Source organism: Haliaeetus albicilla, chromosome 10, assembly GCF_947461875.1.
Source record: "Haliaeetus albicilla chromosome 10, bHalAlb1.1, whole genome shotgun sequence".
In the NCBI taxonomy this organism is placed as follows: Eukaryota; Metazoa; Chordata; class Aves; order Accipitriformes; family Accipitridae; genus Haliaeetus; species Haliaeetus albicilla.
This window is the reverse complement of record NC_091492.1, coordinates 26,595,627-26,616,313: the sequence shown is the minus strand read 5'-3', so window position 1 is coordinate 26,616,313 and position 20,687 is coordinate 26,595,627. Positions and strand designations below refer to the sequence as shown.

General features: G+C 52.7%; 2 protein-coding genes across 3 annotated transcripts; one reads left to right on the top strand and one right to left on the bottom strand.

Moving 5' to 3' along the window:
• Positions 1-163: 163 nt before the first annotated feature.
• Positions 164-2,500, bottom strand: LAMTOR2 (late endosomal/lysosomal adaptor, MAPK and MTOR activator 2). The gene is made up of 4 exons (XM_069795683.1): positions 2,292-2,500; positions 930-1,092; positions 707-796; positions 164-415 (listed from the first exon to the last, which is right to left on the bottom strand). Exons 1-4 carry the CDS (start codon positions 2,483-2,485, stop codon positions 359-361), a joined length of 504 nt encoding a protein of 167 aa, XP_069651784.1. The 5' UTR covers positions 2,486-2,500; the 3' UTR covers positions 164-358.
• A 716-nt stretch (positions 2,501-3,216) lies between these two features.
• On the top strand, positions 3,217-15,626 carry UBQLN4 (ubiquilin 4). Of its 2 annotated transcripts, XM_069795570.1 has the most exons (11): positions 3,218-3,415; positions 5,469-5,620; positions 8,147-8,352; positions 8,691-8,953; positions 10,214-10,372; positions 11,098-11,323; positions 11,712-11,851; positions 12,300-12,383; positions 13,013-13,128; positions 13,775-13,952; positions 14,408-15,626. In XM_069795570.1, exons 1-11 carry the CDS (start codon positions 3,266-3,268, stop codon positions 14,558-14,560), a joined length of 1,827 nt encoding a protein of 608 aa, XP_069651671.1. In that variant the 5' UTR covers positions 3,218-3,265; the 3' UTR covers positions 14,561-15,626. The 2 variants fall into 2 exon arrangements, with proteins under 2 accessions (XP_069651672.1, XP_069651671.1); XM_069795571.1 differs by lacking the exon at positions 12,300-12,383 and having other exon boundaries at positions 3,217-3,415.
• Positions 15,627-20,687: the final 5,061 nt, after the last annotated feature.

Here is a 20,687-nt window from a genome sequence, read left to right as displayed (position 1 = left end):
CCCACTGCCCCTTGACACAAGCCCCTACTCTGTTTTTCCCCAGGGCAACAGCCCATCGCAGAGCTAAGGGCAGCCCCAAAACACTGCCCCAGGCACACCCAGCCCGGCCAGGTGAGCGTTACCCCCCCAGCTCCTCCTTTTATTTGTAAGAGACACAAAAGGACACAAGCATCAGACACACTTTTATTCCCCTCCCCTGCTTTTTTTGCTCCCCCCACCTCATTTTTAAAGGCCACACCAAAGCAGGACCAAGCTCCTGGATGTCCATGGGGCCGCTCACCCCCCACCCACGCTGGTGACAGGGTCGAAGCAAAAGGCCTTTGCACAGTGGCACCTCTGAGTCCTTCCACTCCCATGTTCAGGATGCGGCCACCTGTGTGAGTGGCTCCTCCAGGTACTGGACCAGCGCCTGTGCCTGCCAACAGAAAGCAGTGTGAGTGGTGCCAAGGTGGATTTTGCAACTTGCACGCACACCGCCCGCATGCTTATTTTAATTTATATTTCATTTTAGAGCCTTAAAAAGGTGTGGTGCAACCCCTGGGCTGGCAAAAGGGACAGAGGAGTCTCTGCAAGGAGGAAATAGGCGTCCCAGGCATGGCAGCTTCCTCCACCATTCCCATCCTCATCCTCCTCAACAGCTCTTTCCCACCCCACAGCAGGGATGCAGCCCTGCGACCCCCCCTGATCCCCTCCCCACCAGCATTACCTTGGCCTTCAGCATCCCAAATCCAACTGTCTCCTTCGCGTACATGCAGAGCAGCAGGTTTGCTACCCGCGTGATGGCCACTCGCCCCTCCTGCCCAGGGAGAAACAGCGCCCGTTGCACACCTGGCTTGGCAGAGACCGCCAGCAGGGTCCTGGGAAACCCCCAGAGCCATGGTGGTGCCTGGGTCCCCAGGGAGGGGAGGGCAGCCCCCAGCCCCACATACCATGCAGTCCATGAGGATGAATTTGAGGTTGTCCTCATTGAATGCCTGGTGCCCATTCTTGTCGTAGGCCACCCAGATGTTGCTGGCGATGGCCGCAGTGACCCTGGCATCAGTGTCCCCGTAGCCCGAGTAGGCAAGCAAGGACCCTTCGTTGTTCAGAAGCCTGGAAACGAGATGGGGGGATGAACTGGTGTCTCTGAACCCAGTGGGACACCAGACCCCATCGCAGTGCCAGGGGGCAGAGCAAAACCCTCCCAGCCCAGTCCTCCGCCCAGCACTGCTCCCAGGACACCCCAGGTTTGCAGGGGATTTTGGCAGTGGGTGGTGAGCTTCAAAGCCTTGAAGCTCTGGGGTGGCCCCAGTCCCAAGCAGGGCAGTGTGGGTCTGCAGTGGCTGTGTCTGTCCAGCAGCAAGACCTGCTGCAGACTGGGCACAAGCCTGGCAGGCAAGCACCATGCACGGTGCGTGGCCCTGGCACTGTCCATGTCCCTGGCACTGTGCACCATGCATGGGCCCAGCACCATACACGGCCCCGTCACTGTGTACTCTGCACAGTGCATGGTTCTGGCACCGTCCATGTCCCTGGCACTGTGCACCGTGTACAGGCCCAGCACTGTACACAGCCCTGGCATTGTGCATCGTGCACAGCCCCAGCACTGTGCATAGCCCAGCACCATGCATCATGGACCGTGCACGGCCCCAGCACCACACACAGCACATGGTCCTGGCACCATCCATGTCCCTGGCACTATACATTGTGCATGGGCCCAGCACTGTGCACAGCCCCAGCACTGTGTACTGTGCCCAGTACATGGTCCCGGCACTGTCCATGTCCCTGGCACTGTGTACTGTGCCCAGGCCCAGCACCATACACAGGCCCAGCACCATACACAGGCCCAGCACTGTGCATAGCCCTGCACCATGCATCATGGACCATGCATAGGCCCAGCACCATACACGGCCCCAGCACCGTGCACCATGTACTGTGCACAGTGCATGGTCCTGGCACTGTCCATGTCCATGGCACTGTGCACAGTGCACAGGCCCAGCACTGTCCATGTCCCTGGCACTGTGCACAGCCCCAGCACTGTGCATAGCCCAGCACCATGCACCACGGACCGTGCACAGCCCCAGCACCATGCATTGTGCACTGTGCACGGCCTCAGCACCACGCATGCCCCTTGCAGGGCCCCTCACCCCCCCCCCCCCGTGGGGGGGCATTTCCAGGGCAGGGGGAAGAAGGCACATCCTCGCAGAAGTATTACCCTGGGTGGAGCCGAAGCATGCCAGCTGGCCCTGCGGTCCCCAGCGCACAGGCCGGGGGAAGCCGCCCCTCGCCCCCGGCCCCCAACCCCTACTCACAGGGTGCTCTGAACCCCGCCGGTGTTGGCCTGGCTCAGCACCTGCGTCAGGGCTTTGGGGCGCAGCATGGCCGCGGTCCCCCCGCTCTTCGCCCTGCGATGGCGGGGAAGGATGGAGCAGGCCTTCTCCGTCAGCGGGGCCATGCTCAACCCAGAGCATGCTGGGACATGTAGTCCCTGGCCCAAGGACGCCATGCATCCTGCTGCAGGTGGCCTGTTCCTCAGGGACACCCAAGGGTGCTGCCCCAGCACCCAGATTGGGGTGCGGTGGGGTCCGGCTGCCCGAGAGGCGCAAGGTGAAGGAAATCCTGGCCAGGGGGGAGTGCTGGGATCGGCCGGACACCCCCAAACTCTACTCCTCGGCTGGCCAAGCACTGCCCTTGGCACCCAGCTCCCGGGTCTGGATCAGTCCTGGCAAAAAGGCCACGGCATGGCAGCAGGAGGCTCGTTCCCCACAACGAGCCCAGGGGGCGGGGGGGGGGGTGTCCAGCCCTCACTGGGGGACAAAATTGGGCCCGTCAGAGCGGCTTTAGCAAAGGGAGGGAGTGCACACGGTGAACCTGGGTAAGGGGGTGGGTGCAGGGTGGATCCAGCTAACCGAGGGGACCCAGGCTGCAGCCAGCTAATAAGAGGGGTGCAACAGGGATCCAGCTAATTGGGGGGGGGGAATCTGGCTAACGAGGGGGATGCAGGCCTAACCCGGCTACCGAGGGGCTCTTGTAAGGTGCCTGAGGACGCCGGTGCTGCAGGCAGCGGGACAGGCAGCGCTGCGGGCAGCTGCCCCCGCCTTGCCCCTCTCTCGCCGCCGCCCCCTCCCTGCCCCTTTAAGCCACCTCCCCGGCAGCCCTGCTAGCTCCCCGCCGGGCCGCTACGGGGCGGTAGCGGCGGCGCTGGGGGCCGGGGCGCCGCTCTCGCGCGGCGGCGTGCGCCGCCTTTCTCTGGTGGCGGCCCGGGCTGGCGGGGCGGGCGGTGAAGATGGCGGAGCCGAGCGGCGGCGGGCCCGGCCCCGGCGGGGAGGGCGAGGCGGGGCTGGGAGGTCCCGGCGGGGCTCTCATCCGCGTCACGGTGAAGACCCCCAAGGACAAGGAGGAGATCGTCATCGCGGACGGCGCCTCCGTGCGCGAGGTGGGGGCGGGGGCGGGCCTGGGGGGTGTGGAGGGGAGAGGGGGGCCTGGGGGGGTCCTGACTTGGGGGTGAGGGACTGAGGGGACCTGGGGGTGGGGGGGGCTGGTTTTGGGGGCGTGACGGGCTGGGGAGCTGAGTGTGGGGGCTTTTTGGGGTGGGACCTGGCTTTGGGGAAGGGGGAGGAGTTTCGGGGGGGAGTGAGGGAGTCGGGGCCCTGAGAAGTGGGGGAACATGGCTTTGGGTTGGAGGTGGGTGATAGAGGGAATGGGAGGGCTCTTGGAGATCTGGCTGGGCGGGGGAACCTGGGGGTCACACCTGGCCTTTGGGGCCTTGCGGGAACCAGGCTTTGAGAGAGCTGGGAGACCTGGGTGAGGGTGGGGGCTTGGGGGGACCTTTGAGTGGGGACCTGACACTAGGGATGGGGACAATCCTGGGGAAGGGGAGATGGTCCTGGGGGTAATGTGTGGGAGGGTTTGTGGGTGTCAAAAGCAGGGCGTTGTTGGGGGGTGTGTGAGGGGCTTGGAGAGTGGCTTTGTGGGGAGTGGTCGTGGCGAATGGAGCTTTGGGGTGGATGTTAGCTGTGGGGAGAGGGGTGTGAAGGATTGGGGTGGGGGTCTGGGGGCTTGGCCCGTGGGCTGGGCTGCACGGGGAGTGGAGGGGAAGGTGTTCCTTGAGTGGTTGGTATAGGAAGGGTGCTGTGATGCAGAAAAGCGTCTTTAGGGGCAGAGCCAGTTGAGTGTGTGTGGGGCTGCCTGTGGGGCTACGGCTGGGTGTTGTGGGGTGGGTCTGGATGCTGGGAGGCAGATCCCTCGGGGCTGAGCAAGTCTTTGGGGCAAAGGTTGGATGGAGCGGAGGAAAGGGAACATCAGCCCATGTGTGGGCTGGGGGGCGTCTGCTCTTGTGAGGGAGCTTCACAGGGCACAGTGGTATGGGGCGAGCAGGAGGTGGCTGGAATTTGCAATGACTGGCTCAAGCGCCATCGAAGTGGCTGTGCCTGCTTGCACAAAGTGTCATCGGCACAGCTCTTGGCTTCTTGGCTTGTTGTGTGCTTTGATCTGGGGTGTAGGGCGCAAGGTTGTGGTGTGAAGGACCTGGCGGAGGTCTCTGGGGAGCACAGTCATGGGGTAGGCAGGTGCTATAGGACGTATGGCCCTCCTGTTGCTTGCTGGTCGGCTCCCAAGAGCCTGTCGGTATAAGCAGGATGTTAAGTGACAGCTTTGTGCAGAGGAGGGCCTAAAGCTTTGCAGCCAGGATGACCTGGGGCTCAGGGCTGTGCTCTCCCAGGCGTTGTTTTTGAGGGTTCTGGTGCGAAAGCTATGAGCTCCTCTGGGACAGGTGTGTGCTTCTCTTTCCCTCCTGGCCTTTCCCTCTGAATTTCCTGTAGTATGTGGCTTCCAAATGCAAGGCTTTTTTTTCCTCGCAAATCAACTTGGGAATGCCCCAGCTGGGCTAGCAATGACAATCTTATTGGCAGGTGTTAATCCCACCCCATCACACAGTAAAGAAGAGGTGTCCATGTTATGTGGTGTGGCATGCTCATAGGGAATTCAGTTGCAGAAATAGGAATTGGAGAAGACCTAGTTTATTTCCATTGGCTGATAAAGGATTGTTCCCTTTTCCATAGAGCTCTGTCCTGTATTAAATCAGAGTTGGGCTTTCCTTAGGAAAAAAATCAAATGAGCAGAGGCAAAAACAGTTCAGTCATTCAGAGGATAAATGGTGTATTTGGATTAGACCTAAGAGACACACTTGATCTTGCTTTGGAAGCCTTCAGCTCTTCTTGAGGTAATTGCTCTATTCTTTCTGAAATTTACTCCACATTTTGTAAGTGTAGAGCTTGTCTTTGTTGTTTTGTTGTTTTTTTTTCTTAACGCCTCAGACATCCTCAGCAACTGGTGACTGAATTGGTACCTGCATGGGCTCCTTTTGGGTGAGGTACTAAAGGACTGTCAGTTCCTTATGCTGTTTGCATAGTGGATATGATACCTGGAGTATTAGCTTTAAATTTCTGGTCTTGGTCCTTTGCCTGAAAAATGCTTTGTTTGTTTTTCAGTTCAAAGAAGAGATTTCCAGGCGGTTTAAAGCCAAACAGGATCAGCTGGTTCTGATCTTTGCTGGGAAGATCCTGAAGGATGGAGACACGTTGAATCAACATGGGATCAAAGATGGGCTGACTGTACACTTGGTCATTAAGACTCCACAGAAGTAAGAAACTGCTTCATCTTGGGGGGCTGATGGTAAATGGGTGATGCGAATAAATGATGGTGGAGCATTTCTGCCCTGTTGGTGACTGAAGTGGAGTTCTTGTGCGAGGCCTGAGTACTGGCTTTGGGGCGTGTGCGAGTCTGGCAGCGGTGATCCAGCAGGAGAACTCTCCTAGGCTCGCTCTCTGCCACGGCTTTGCCATGCAGCTGTGGGGTTTATCACTTGGCCTGTCTTTTCCCTAGGTTACACAGCTGTGTAAGTTTGTGGCAAGTACCTGAGGGGGTTGACTCGTCTTTAACACATCTTGTGTATGTGGCTTTGAGTATTTTGAACCTTTATAATTTAGTCATCTTGAAAGAACCCACTGAAACTTGATATTAGTTCTAACAAAGATAAGTTGTTGTTAACAGAAATTACTTTCCCAATGAATACGTGTTGAAGTTGCAACTAATGCCCGGTTTTTCTTTTGCTTCCTATCATGTACTCTGCTCTAAGGCTGTGCTCACACTCTCTTAGGTGCCGTGGGAGGGGAGGCATGCTGCATGTGCAGAGCACTATCTGTGGGGCACAACAGTGTTTCTGTGTGGTACCTATAGGCATGTCTGCATGGGTAGGTGCAGACAGGTGGGTGCTCCGCCTCGGTGGGAATGCGCGGAGGCTCAGACCGTATGACCACGTGCATGCAGCGGTGTGGTTGTTAGCTCAAGTACAGTACTGTGGGCACACCCAGTTCCCACTTTGGACATGGCTCACTTGTGTCCGTCTGCACCGTGTAGCTCAGTCTGAGAAAGGGACTTGGGACTGGCCACAAGGTCCTGCAGGGTTAGGCTTTTCCCAGTGCTATCCAGCGGAGTGTTGAGCACAGAAGGTTCTTGGGGACAGTTGCTGTATTTGAGGCGCAGCCACATCTTGTTGATCTCGAAACGCCCTTCGCAACCATTTCTTGGGCTCCTTGCTGCAGTGTGATTGGGCTCCTGATGAGCTAACAGGGCTGTGTCTCTTTGTGCAGTTCTGCCGTCCCCTGAGAGACCTGCCTTACTGGCTTAGTCAAGATTAGTGCTTCCCCCCCATTCTTTTTTACAAAGACAAGCATGTGTATTGTCAGCTTCTGCAGGAGGCCTCTGTCTGCATTCTGCATCTCCAGGTAGCCTGACAGTCTGATGCTGTTTACCACTGTCTCCACAGCAAACTGCGGTATTTGTGAACCATTTCAAAGGGTAAACAAGAGAGCCGTCCTGGGTTGCTCCTTTTTTTCCCCACTAATAGTCACAGATAAGTGCTTACTGAAGACATTACAGCCTCTTCCTGTGCTGAGAGAAACCAAGTGACCTTTCTCCAGCTTCCTTCTTCCTTTTTTGTTCAGCTTCCTATTTGCTTTGTTTCCCCACTCTCTGCCTCCCTCTCAGTGGCCATTGGTTTTCAGCAGCAGTCAGGTGAGTCTGGAAAGTGGACATGGACCTTCAGGTTTCAATTTTAAAGTCCTGGAATAAGAGTGAAAAAAGAAAGGGAGTTAGAGAAAGGAATCATTCTTGGTTTGGAAAAAAAAAAAAAAAAAGAAATCATTGTTCTTATTTACTTGTCAGTGGCATAATAGCATTATTTGAGGTGAGAAAAGTGAATTTTGTGGTCTGATTTAATGTGAAAGCTCTTCAGCACTAGTCTAGAACTCACTGTCGTGACTACAGATGCTTCAGAGAATCTTTCAATGTTCTCTTTCAAATTTCTATAAAAAATCCTGAGAAGGAACTGTGATTACAAGGTATTAGCTTGGGTTGGTTTACTCAGTAAAGCTGATGTCCAGCATCTGCTATGCTGTGCCTTATGGCACAGTATCTGCATGTGTGTATTAAAAGAAGTTCTAGTCAATTTGTGTTGGACGGAGAAGCTTTGCATGCAAGGTACAGCGAGTGGCAGAGATGTGAATTTATAGCCAAGCTGGCCAGAAACGTTCTGTAACTTCATGGGGCAGATGCTAGCTGCCTTGTGCCTCAGTTTCCCTATGTGTAGAGTAATGCTGATACTTATTTTTGCCACCAGGAGCACTGATAGGAATATTCAGTGCATGGGAGGATTTGCAGAAAAGCAGATCCTTGTTTACCCTATGCACTAGCCCTGCTGTAACCTCCTGTGGTTTCTGTGGGAGCAGCAGGAGGATTTTCCTGTTTGGAGCAAACTCATTGCTCAAGGATATAGCTGAGGTAAATAGTTCAGTGTGATTCAAGGAAGAGCTAGATACAACTCAGGGTAAGACCAGTCAAGCCACTTCATATAGGCCAGGATAAAATGTCAGGGGCTGTTATGCATCAGGATGGGAGGCAGATTCCAGCAGATGGAAGGCATCTGGGAGCACAGCTGTGCATCTGTGCAGGCGGGACTGGAAGCAGCCAGGGCTGACTGCTGTGGGGACAACAGGCACAAAGGGATGCTCGGTCAGTGTGAGGTGCACCGTCCTGTGTCCCCCACAGAGGACTCAGCTCACTGTTCCTGAATCTCAGGAGTTTAATGCCTTCTTTTGTTTCTTTGCAGGGTCCAAGATTCAACATCTGCTGCTTCTGCCCCCAATGCTGCTTCTGCCCCCACTGCAACCCCTTCTTCTCCTGCTGCCCCATCTCAGCCTTCCACGTCCAGCAGTGCTGTTTCTGACACAGGGAACGGCAGCAGACGGAGCAGTGGGTCAGGGACCATGGGAGGTCCTGGAGATGGAGGCCCTAATAGTGCTACATCCATCCTGTGTAAGTGATGGCTGTGAGAAGGTGTGACACAAAAGAAAAATTTCCTAGGATTAGACCAAGGAGTTGGGGTTCTTGACCCCTGTAGTTGTCTCTGCTTGCTGGAGGCTTTGCATGAGTTGCTTCCACTGGCATACCTTGGTTTCCCTGTTCAGGATAATGCCAAAGTCCTTAGTGAAGCATGTGCAGGGAGTGTCCTCCTTTGGAGCTGGCTGCCGTAGAAATGTAGGAGACCCCTAGATTAGTGTGGGTGCAGTTCAACTGATGTGCTTGTCCTCTTCTTGCAGCTGTTGACAGTTACTGACTCACATCTCTCTCCCTGTGTGTTGTTCCCTCTCCAGCTGGCTTTGGTGGCATCACTGGGCTGGGCAATCTTGGGATGGGCTCTGCCAACTTCATGGAGCTCCAGCAGCAGATGCAGCGGCAGCTGATGTCCAACCCAGAGATGCTTTCTCAGATCATGGAGAATCCCTTGGTGCAGAACATGATGTCTAACCCTGACCTCATGAGACAGATGATCATGGCCAATCCCCAGATGCAGCAGCTCATGGAGCGAAATCCAGAGATAAGCCACATGCTGAATAACCCAGAGCTTATGAGGCAGGTGAGTCAGCATGCCAGGGCCTGTTTAAAGCATGTTCAGGAGCATCTTTGTGGACCAGCTTCAGTGTCTACTCTCCAAATGGAGTGTGTGAATGCCAGATCAGTGATTTTTAGAGATCTTTTCCTTCCTGCTGTAAGCTCCCCACAAACAGATGGTAGTCTTCAGTTATGTGAATACTGCTTACTCAACCCACATACTTGCAACTCTTATCTCCCTTTCAGGGCTATTGAATTCATCATGTGTTGGGCAAAAAAGGATGCTGGGATCATCCTAGCGTGCTTCATAGAAGGATATTGTATTCTGATTCAGGGATGGGAGTAAAAGCAGTCACAGAGAAGTGAAGCTACTGCAAAAGCTTTTTGTTTCTCTCCATTTCTCTTGATAGATTAAGTATAGACTACAGAGCTGTACAGTCAATATTTTACTGCCTGTATCAGCGGAGAGCACTAGTCATAGGCTGGGATCTTAGAGGTCTCAATTTTCTGTACAATTCCAGAACAGAGAGGACCCATGCCCTAGAGGCCTGGCTATCTGGAAGACCGAAGGTTCATCGGAAGGGAAGCATAAGGGATGAGTGAGAGCCTTGAGTGTTAAATAGCCCTTGACAGGACTCTGCTGTTCCCCCAGGAAAACTTGTCAGAAGGTCTTTCTGGATTGTTGCTGAATGAGCCTAGTTTCCATCTGCTTCTTGGTTATCTTTCTTTCAACTGTGTCGGCCATACATGAAATTCCAGAGCTTTAGGACTAAATTGTGAATGATCCATACTAAAGCAGCATTTCAAATGAGATCTGAATGTTCCTTGTGCAGGGGAGATCCATCAGAAGTCTGGAGAGGGTGAATTTCTTGGTTTTCTTGAAATGGGAAGGATCCAATCTCTTCTACCTTCTCAGTTTTTGAATGCAGTCCATCTACTTTGCGTGGGAGCATATGGGTGTTAAATGTTTGGATGTCCTGATACTGCTTAGAAACAAAACAATCTCATCCAGCTGAATTGAGGTTGAGAAGGAAGAGAGCTGAGCAAGGATGGGAGGAGCCAGGATCCCTGGGCTCTCTTTGCTTGGATAAATGATCTCTCTGCTCTCTGGCTGTGAAACGGGTTTAATTATACTCTTTCTGCTGGGAGCTGGGATTTAACTCTTTCAGCACTTGGCTGGTAGATCAGTAGAATACCACTGGGCTGCTAACCACTCTCTTGATCCACTCTGGTCTTCCATGGTGCATATGGGCCTGAGCTTTCCATGTTTTCCCCCTTCTCCCAGACAATGGAATTGGCTCGTAACCCTGCCATGATGCAGGAGATGATGCGGAACCAGGACCGTGCTTTGAGTAACCTCGAGAGCATTCCAGGAGGATACAACGCACTGCGCCGGATGTACACGGACATCCAGGAGCCCATGTTTAGTGCAGCCAGGGAGCAGGTATTGGCTGCATTCCTGTAAGTGGGGTGTAGTGTGCTGAGCATGGGAAAGGGGTCTTTCCCTGACCCCCGAGCTAACGGGGCAGCCTTCCCAAAGCATGGCTGCCCACCCCTCCCACTCCAGATGATGAATGCAGCCACTAGCAGGAGAACATTGTGCAGTGCCTGTCATCTGCTTTTATTACACAGTTTGGTGTATCTGAGCAGAGACCTGACCTCGCTCCTTTGGTCTCCAAGCAGGCTGGATGCCAGCCATCACTGATGTGAAGGCCCCATAGCTTCGTTAGCACAGCCCTCTGCTCTCAGCCCAGCTTACTGTATTAGCTCAAGCCTGACGCCTTTGGATTGGAGCTGGCTGAGATCCAGCTGGCTTGAAGCACAGGAGGAGTGAGCACAGGTCTGTCTCCAAAAGGCTGTGCAGACATACTCCAGTCTAGCATTACCTACTGGTATGTCCGGGTGCTGATTTTACATGGATGTTTTGAAGCCCTGCATTTGGGAGCCAAATCTAGGGCTGTGGCCACTTCTTGAGCCTGGTCTCTTTGTGAGCGAGGTGTGTTGTGGATTACAGATTCCTCAGGAGGCAAATTATGGCATGTGTTTCGCAAATTCAGGACCTGGATGAATATGATCGGCTGTTCCCTAGCTTGTACGGTGGTGGGGTTAGTCCGACATTCTCTGCTGGGGCTAACTGATTACAGCTATTTCTTTTTTCTTTTTCCCTAGTTTGGCAACAATCCTTTCTCTTCCTTGACGGGAAATTCTGATAGCTCAAGCTCTCAGCCTTTGCGGACGGAGAACAGAGAGCCATTACCGAACCCCTGGAGTCCCACACCCCCTGCTTCCCAGAGCCAGGCGCCCAGCAGTGAAGGGAGCACTGGCTCGGCAACCACCCAAAGCACACCGACTGTATCCAACCCCTTTGGGCTGAATGCTGCTAGCATTGGGGCTGGTACGTAAGCGGGAGAGGAACCAGAGGGTGCTACTGACTAAACAGGTCACCCAGGCTTCCTTGGAGGGCGGCTCCCTCTGGCATTTGAGTGCCTGTCTGTGGCTGCTCTCCAGATGAGTGATTCTAGCCCAGTTGCAAGCACAAATGGATTATCTGTGGTGTACCTGTTGGAGGGTTACTTTGGGAACTCTGATGTTCCTGCAGCCCTCAGAGTGTGGGAGAGTGGCAAGGAAAGCACTACCATGGCTGTCCACAGTGATATGCACTGTTGGCCAGGGGATGAAGCAAAGGCATTGCTGTTATATGTCATGTTGTATTTCAGGCATTGCAGCAGCGCTTAGGCTTCTAAGGGGTTTTCCTTTGTCTTCTCTTCCCTTTCCCCTTGCAGGCATGTTTAACAGCCCAGAGATGCAAGGGCTCCTGCAGCAGATTTCTGAAAACCCTCAGCTGATGCAGAACATGATATCTGCCCCTTATATGCGGAGCATGATGCAAACTCTTGCCCAGAACCCAGACTTTGCAGCACAGGTAAAAGTGTTGCAGTTTTCTTCTCTTGTCAGACAGGCTGTGAGCACGATGCTTGTGAGAACCAGTCTGCTTCTATAGCTGGAGTGGTTCCTCTTGCAGAAACTGGAGAGCTGAGTGAATATAGACAGTTTTGTTGTATTTCTCAATAGTTCGAAGGCAGTCACAGTACTGAACCCCATGTCTTAGGAGCCCCTAACAAAAAAGGTGGCTTTCCAAGCGACATGGGAATGGCCCTTCTCTTTGCCCATGGTCAAGTGGCCCCAGTTCAACACTGCTGCCAGGAATTGAGCTGTCCTGTTTTGGTCCCCATTAGCAGGGGAGCATGTTGAAAGCCCAGGGAGGGAGTCAGGGGCGTGACTGACTTGTTCTTCATGGCTTAGTTACATAGGGTTTAACAGCCAGTGGCAGCAACCCTCTGACCCTACCTACGTGTGCTGTCTCTTGCTAGATCATGGTAAATGTCCCCCTCTTTGCTGGGAATCCACAGCTTCAAGAACAGCTCCGCCTTCAGCTCCCTGTCTTCCTGCAGCAGGTAAAGGCCCCTGTCTGGCCCTGTGCTGCTCTCAGCCCTGGGCTCCAGAGCTTTTCCATCCTCTGTAGGAAAGGGAGTATCTTGGCTGCTTAGTCAAGTGGACTAGGAAGCATGTGGGCTTGGGTGGTTCGGGCTGTGAAAGAAAGGGGTTTGCACAGGGAAGAGAGAAAGGAAGAGCTTGTTTAGACAAGGCAATCTAAATTAAGTAGTCTAAATTACCTAAAGGTGGACTTCAGATTAGACTAGTTAAGCTACATGAAACTTGTGTGTGGACAGTCTCTCACTGTAATGAGTTTACAAAAATTAAAACAGTTAATTGTGCTAGAGCAGCTGGTTCACTCAGGTAAATCAAATAGAATCACTTTAATTCCAAAGGCTTGTGCCCCCAGTTCTAATCTGATTCACCTAGTTCATTTAGAAAATTTGATCTAAACCCTATGAGTATCTCTGCAGATGAGCCCTGCAGTCTGGAGACTTGAAGGAGGAACCAGACTCGCAGGTTCGCTCTGGCTGCAGGGCGAGAGGCGCAGCTCTATGCTGATTGTTGTTCAGATTGAAAGCTGGTGCATCTCTGGCTGCAGAAGCTCTCACTGTTTGGTACCGTTGTGTCTTTTTGCCTTTGTTCCTAGATGCAGAACCCAGACTCCCTCTCCATTCTCACCAACCCCCGCGCCATGCAGGCGCTCCTCCAAATCCAGCAGGGACTCCAGACACTGCAAACGGAGGCCCCAGGACTAGTGCCAAGGTAATAAGCGCTTTAGAGTGGGTTTCTGCAGGCAGAGCTAACATGCTTGATACCAGCATGCAGACTAGCTGTTGATTCTTCGAGGAGATCTGCTCAGGGCACTCTGTCATGGGGACTTCTGCATGTGTGTGTGCCTGCAGGCCTCTGTGAACTCCAGCTAATTAGCACTTTCTGCTTGCTTATACTTCACGCGGGAAGTCTTTGACCCTTTCTTTTTGGACAAAAAGGTTTGGAAACCACTTGGTCCCTCCTCCATCTTTTGTTTGCTGTATTCACTATTGGCTGAACTCAAGAATTTTATCTCTGAACTTGAACAGTATGAGATGCACAGCCACAAGGTTGGGTGGGTACCTTGGGGCAGACTGGTCTGCTGGCAGCCCTCAGGTCTTCTGTTCTGTGGCAGCATGGGTCACATTCAGTCTCTGCAGTTCCTTTCAGGCCTGCACCTCTGTTAGGATTGCTTACTCCCAGTACCATGTGTGACCAGGATACAAACGCAGCCGGTTTAATTTACAAAGCTGTCCTGTAGTATGGGCCTCAGTGAGGGCCAGCTTGGCAGAGCCTGCTGGTGACTGTGCTGCCCAGCTCTCAGGGGACACCCAGAAGTGCCAGCTTGCCTCTGAGCGCGCCCTGCCTTCCTCTGCAGCCTCGGCTCCTTCGGCATGCCTCGAATGCCCCCGTCCTCCACAGGAGGAAGCACAATCCCGGAGAACCCTGTTCCCTCCGCTTCGACGCCGGCCAGTGCCTCTCCAGCTGGGGGTGGTAACCCCCAACAGCAGCTCATGCAGCAGATGATCCAGCTGCTGGCCGGAGGAAGCTCTCAAGTATGTAATGCCCAGCTGCATGCTGATACACTTCTGGGGAGGGGCATCTCCAGGGTGAGCTAGAAGCTGTCCCAATCCCACTCACTCTAGGGATGTGGTCCCTGAGAGGTTTCTCTTGGCTGTGGTGCTTGATGCTAAGTTTGGTGTCTGAGGCTGGCTAGTTCTTTGGGGTGTAGTAACCCTTTGCACAGGTTTGAAGCTAAGAGTGCCAGGGATCCTCCTCCCAGCGCTGCTGTCACTGTAGGTGCAGAACTTGGACTAACTGTGTGCACAGTGTGGCTGCTGTGCCAAAGCCCATGGGGAGATGGGTAACAACAGTAAACAAGCCTGGAATATTTTCAGTATGCCTAAAGCTGAGCTCAGGGTCCCTGCTCAGCTGTTGTTGCTGGCCCTGCCCATATTAGATGTTGATCTCTGCTGTCTGACTCTAAGGTCTTTGTCCTTTCCTTCTGTAGGCGCAGAGTCCTGAAGTGCGATTCCAACAGCAGCTGGAGCAGCTGAACGCCATGGGCTTCATTAATCGTGAGGCCAACCTCCAGGCGCTTATAGCCACTGGTGGAGACATCAACGCAGCTATTGAGAGACTGCTGGGCTCCCAGCCTTCCTAAACTCTTGTCATGCTGCCCCACAGATGTCAGCACATGCATCCATACACATGCACAGGGGATCTTTCAGGAAAGCCCACCATCATTTTCATATCTGACAGCTGTCCATGTATTTAAAACAAAAAGATACAGCTTAACCCCTGACCTTCCTACTAAGTTAAGATTTCATGTTGAAATGCTCTTTAACTGGCTTGTATGTGGATTCCAGTTCTCATCGTGGCCACAGAGACTTCAGATGTGTATTTTTTCCTAAATATGCCCTCTGTCTCAGACACTCTTCTCTCTCTCTCTCTCTCTAGATGGTAGAGGCGATACTTCTAGTTACTTACCTGAAAGATTGTGTTTTGAGTAGCTTGATTTTAACTGTACATGATTCCCTCCCCTAGTCCTCCTTTCAGGCAAATATTTAAAACTTGAGCCAAGTTTGGTTTTGGTTATTTCTCCCAGCATCTTATTGGGAATGGATCAAAAGAAAAATTGAAATGACCTGGAAATTTCTGGTGTTATTTGTCTTAATGTTTCACTGGATGAACTGAGCCTGTGTCCCTTGCACACAGGTGCCTCTAATCTCCTGGTAGAGGGTTAATGTGCATGAAAACTACATTTGAAGTATGGCCTCTTTACACTTTTGGGATGGTGTAAAGGAGCCTAGATGCCTTCAGGGATCAGGCTTGCTGTTCTTGAACTTGAGTTGAAAGTGCCGTGCAGAAGAATGTTTGAAAGGTGTGTTTCTGCCCAAGCGATTTAGTTCTTGCGCAGCAGTGTCAGGGGTTTGTTGACTCTTGTGCTTCATAGGCTCACTTCTGAAAGTGTAAAAACAAAAAAAGAAAATGGAAAAATAAGTTAATGATCTTTTCGCTTCACTGGAAAATGTTGAAGTTCATGTTCTTCCCAGTTTAGATCCATCCTCCATTCCCCCCCTCCCCCCAGTTTTGGTGTGTTTGAATGTTAAGACTCTCCAAGAAACTCCCCGAGGACCAGCAGGGTGATATTTTCCCAAGAGCCTCCATGGCTGTGTAATTTGCATACCATTTTTATCAAAGAAAATAAATGCGCACAACCATCTGTCTCCCTGCACTCCATGTATCTTCCTTGATTGCCACATTGAAGCTGGTTGAGTTCCCCTAGTTACTTGTGATTAATCTGTCTTGTCCCCCACACTTACCTCTTGCAGATCATGTGGGGTGTCGTGCAACCTCCCTGCCTGGGCAGGCTTCCTTCCCTCTTGTGGTAGGAAACCTTTTTGACACTTAAGAAATGCTGCTGAAGGCTTGCCCAAAATCTGGCCCTAAACATGCCTGGTTGGAAGCTTCCTTTGAATTAGGGACTTCCAGGTATGTGTAGGACAAGTAGTTCTGCTGTATTTGGATGACCTGATCCACAGAAACCAGTGGGTTTTTCTGCACATTGCTTGCTGTTAGCTGGGTGTTAGTGGGTTTTGTTTGTTTGTTTTTTTTAAAGTTTCTTTTGGTAAGAGAAGATTGGGCAGTGAGGGGGAATGGGAGGAATCCCAGTGCTGCCTTCTTGTATACCTGTAAAACCTGCTGCACCCAGCTTGCTTCTGTGTTGGAGATGGGATCTATCAATACTGTGTGTTGTTGGAGAGCGTAGGTGGAACAGTGGTTGCATGAGAAAACATGGGAGTGCATGCGGGCTGGAAATGCGCCTGCGTTTGTGTATGTGCATCATGAGACTGGGGTCGTTTAGATGAGGATTCAGAAAGCCTAGCCTGATCTCTTCCCTTGGAGTCTGTGCACATACATGTGGATTTCTTTTTGCAACCTCTCCAACGTAAAAAGAATTTGTGGAGAGTTGTGTAAGGATGAGTACTTAAGTTCCTGGTTGCACTGGCAGGGTCAGAGCTCTTTCCTAATGTTGCTCATTGGCCCCTTTGCAGTTAAAAATGGGCTTATAAAAAGGCCTGTATGGTCCTTTGTGATATCTTAGATTGGGCAGATGACCTTTGTCTGCACTAAGGTCTGTTTATCTCTGCAAAGGCTCTGTCCCCATGCAAGCCAGCTCTTGCAAAGAATGTGCTTGTGGGAGTTGCAGACAGAGGATGGGGTAACCAGGTAATTGAGAGGGAGCGGAGAAGGCAGCTGGAAGGAGAGGTGGTGCTGCTGGGTTGTGGGGAGCAGAGACGTATCCCTGTCTTTGCAATAAAGTTGTGCTCTGCATTTGAACCTCTTTCAAAAGCAAAACTAGTCCCAAACTTGTTTCTGGCAAGCCACGGTCCTTCCATCTCCTTCCTCAGTGTTAGCAAGATGTGCCAATGTGGTGTAAATTACACCAACGTGAGGGGTCTGTGTACTTGTGAGGGGAGCTGGTGTGCTGCTTGCTGGCAGGACAGAAACTTCTGACCTGTCCCTCTGCTCCTGATGTAGGAGGGACTTGGAGGGGTCCAGTGAATCCAAAGCAATGAGCCTGCTGAGAGGGGAGGGCTCCTGCGGGGCTGTGGCTGCCATTGCTGTCTTGGCTTGAGAAGGTGGAGAAGGGTTGGTGATGCTTCAGTGTCGCTGAGATGAGGCTGGAGCTGAGCCACACAGAGGCTGGCTTCTCGGTGCCTGTGAGCAAAGCTGGCTGGAAGTACCTGCATTGTGGAGGGATCCTGCTGGCAGCCTAGGCAGACTGCTGTGAATATTGAGGAGAATTAATGTGCTGCTTGTAGAAGTTCTTGCTAGGATGTTTTTCCTCAGCTAGGGTCCTGCGTTTCCAGAGAGGGCTCTGGACCTGGCAAGCGCCTGGACGCCATTCTCCAATGCGTCCCATAGAAGGAGGATAATTGTTGTTTGTCTGGGGGAGAAGAGAGAGGGAAATGCTGAGTCTTTACAGGCCCTTCAGTCCTCAGTGTCTCTCTGCTCATTTAAGGAGGAAAACTTATTTCTCCTGTCTCTCCATGTTGCAGCATCTGCTCTTATGTTAGTTTGAGATCATTCCTCACATGCTGCCAGCCCACCAGCCAAGGTGCTAAAATAAAGATAACAGGGCAGCCTGCTATCTCGGCTTGCAGCCTCTGTTTGCATCTGATGTTCATCTACCAGCTCTCCAGCTTCCCCCGGGCAATTTGGCAAAGCTGCCACCCTCCGTGCTCTCCTCCTTGCTGCTCCAGAGGGGCTTTGCCATACTTGGGTGGAGCAGCTGGGTGGATTCGTGGCTCTGCCTTTGGTGCTAAAGCAGTGCAGAGGGGAGCAGCTGCTTCCCCCCGCGGGGAAGGGGATGAGCTCAGGGAAATGCTTTGCACTGGGCAGCTTTTACCAACCCCTCAGCCCTTACAGGAGTTATTTCCCCCAAGGTTGGGCTGAGCACTGTCTCTTGAATGGGCTTTGCAGGCTCTTCCCTGTAGCTGCTACAACTGATGCTCTCGTCCTCCTTATTCCTCGGGGAGCAGAAAAGCATCTTGATCTGCCCGTGCCCATGCACTGGGATGAAGTGCTGAGTTCGGAGCTCTGCCCTGCACCTGCCTGGCGAGTCTCTGGCCTCTGCTCTGTGCAGGGTAGTGGGAGCAGCAGCATTCCCCCCTTCTCAAAATGGGGGAGAAAAGCTGGGAGGGAAGGGCCTGTGGCTTCCCCAGCATCGCTGGCAGGAGGAAGGGGCCGCAGGGTGCGACACGGTGGGGCTGTGGTCAGATAAACCTGGAGGTGTGATGGATGCAGCCGCTCCAGCCTTGCGTATCCGCAGGGGGATTTGGGTCTCACCTTTGGCTGGTCCAGGCTTGGGTGGAAAAGGCGGCTTTGAAGACTGGTGAGAAGGGAGATTTTTAGTGAAACATTAATCCCCTCCAGAGAGCTTTCCCTAATCCTCAGTAATGTGCTGTTCAAAAGCCCTCTTGCAAAGGAACAATTGCACTTTCTTGCTGTTGTATCTCTCCTTCCCTGAGGAACTGCCCAAAGGTGTTCCTTGCTGACTGTTTCCTCTCATTTTTCTCTGATAAATAGAATTAATTCCTTTAAAACGTAGTGGAAGGAGCAATTTCCTCAGCAGGTAGTGGTGAATCTGGCAGACTGATTTGGAGAGATCTCTGCTGTCAAGGACTTATTTTCACTTTATTCCTTCCTGCTCCCTGGAGGAGAACCACAGCCTTTTTCCCCAATAACTGAATGTAACACTTTCAACTTTGAAATCAAACCTCTTAAATGTGGAGGAAGCAGATATTGCAGGAAGCAAACATCTAAATTTCTTTCAGAAACTATTTTTTTTTATTACTAAGGTCCCTGGCCATGACGGGCTGTTTCTTGCAGCCACAGCCCCGATTATGGGGCTAGAAGTTCAAACTGACTCTTAATAACATCTGACCATGCTCCAAGAGGGGGGCAGCAGGGAAATCTCCCAGGGTTAGGAGGTCATGGAGTGGGTAGCTTGGAAAAAATGTATGTGTGTGTGTGTGTATGTGTATATATATACATACATACACACACATATATGTATGTATATTGAACTGCTACAGCATCTTTCCTCAGCCCCAGGAGCTGTAAGGAACAGCTAATGATGCTGAATGATGCTCCTTGGCCTCTCTGCTCAATTCTGCAGTGTTTCAGGGTAGAAAACCATGATTTAGAGAGTGATTGGGATATTGCCAGCTTGCTCAGCTGCCTGCCAGCAGGATGTGACCGTGTCACATTCAGGTCCATATTCACGTTGCTCTGACTTGGTTTATTTTTAATTTTTCCAGCAAGTTGATACCTTCTTCCTTGCAGCTGCCTGCCCCGTCCTGGCCACGTTTCACTGGAGTTTGCACATGGGTCCAACATTCCCAGCTTGCAGGGCTGGCTGTGCTGAAGCCAGCAGTGCCCACCAGTGTGGAGCCTGTGCCCATGGCAGGGCGGAGACTGGGATTTGTTGTTTGCTCCACTTGACATTGGAAACAACAAAATCACAAGTCTTCCAGCCTGCCTCAGGGCTGAAGGATGCGTGGGCAGCGAAGGGTCGTCTGGAGAGCCTTGCCGGAGCTGCCCTGGGATGAGAGAAAAGGAGAGGGTTAGTATTTGGGCACCTGCCCTTCCCTCTGGGTCTGCGTGTGCCTCTGTACGGCCCCATGTAGGGTTAGGTTGGGTCTGGCTGATGCACCCACGCTTGCACCTATGGGTGCATGAGGGGCTGTGTCACCCAGGAAACCCAGTGGGTTTCTAATGTGCACTGGGAGAGGGTCCAGGGTGCCAGAGGGGCTTCGCAGCCCTTGGCCACTGCTGGCAGTGGTGACACAGGACAGCAGTTGTGCCCAATGTCTGTCCCCTGCCCAGTGTCAGTGATGGGTCTGAGCCCCAGCTTGGCCCCAGTCTCCTGTTTGGGAGCCTGGACTGTCAGTGGACTGCTCCAGCTCTGTCTCTGCCAGGGATGGAGGAGAAGCCTCCCACGTTCCCCATGCCGCTCCAGGAAGGGTGTCTGCTTATGGCAGCTTTTGCTGCCATAATGCGCTGGAATGTTTGGTCCTGCCCTGCTTGTGTTTTCTTGGGTGTCCTGGTGGGAATATCCCCATCCTTGCTGTCTCGGTTGCTCTGCCCTGTGAGACACAGCTGGGGTGCGGCCGTGAGACTGCTCCTCCATGAAGGTTATTGCTGCTTTTTTTAATCCTAGCAGACAGAGCAGATAGCAGTGAAATATGGAGCAGTCAAGGCTGTTGCCCTGTGGACTTGGGCTGCTGTGGTCTCCCGGCTCAGTGTGACCTTGGAGATAAGCCCCCAGCACTCTTATCAAGGGGAGTGGGAGGGAAAGGCAGCAGGAGCTGGGATGCTTGGTGGGAAAACAAAGTGCAAGGGGGTACAGGAGCAATGCTCACAGGGCTGGAGCAGGGGACGGGGGATGTCGCTTGACTCTGTTGGCCACGCTGGCAAAATGCTGCTGCTGTCTGTGACGGTTGCAGCAGTGCAAAGTACGGAGTTGGTGCCTTCGCTGGATGCGGTCACACCCCATTGCGCAGCACGCATGCCACATGCACCCTGTTGCACAGCACACGTCCCACGTGCACCCCATTGCACACCTTGCACGCCACACAGCCCGTGTGCACCCTACCATGCACCCCATTGCACAGCGCACACCCTGTATGCCCCACGCACGTCCCATAGACCCCATTGCACACCTTGCACACCGTGCACCCCGTGCACGCCCCGTCATACACCTCATCGCACCCCTGCTC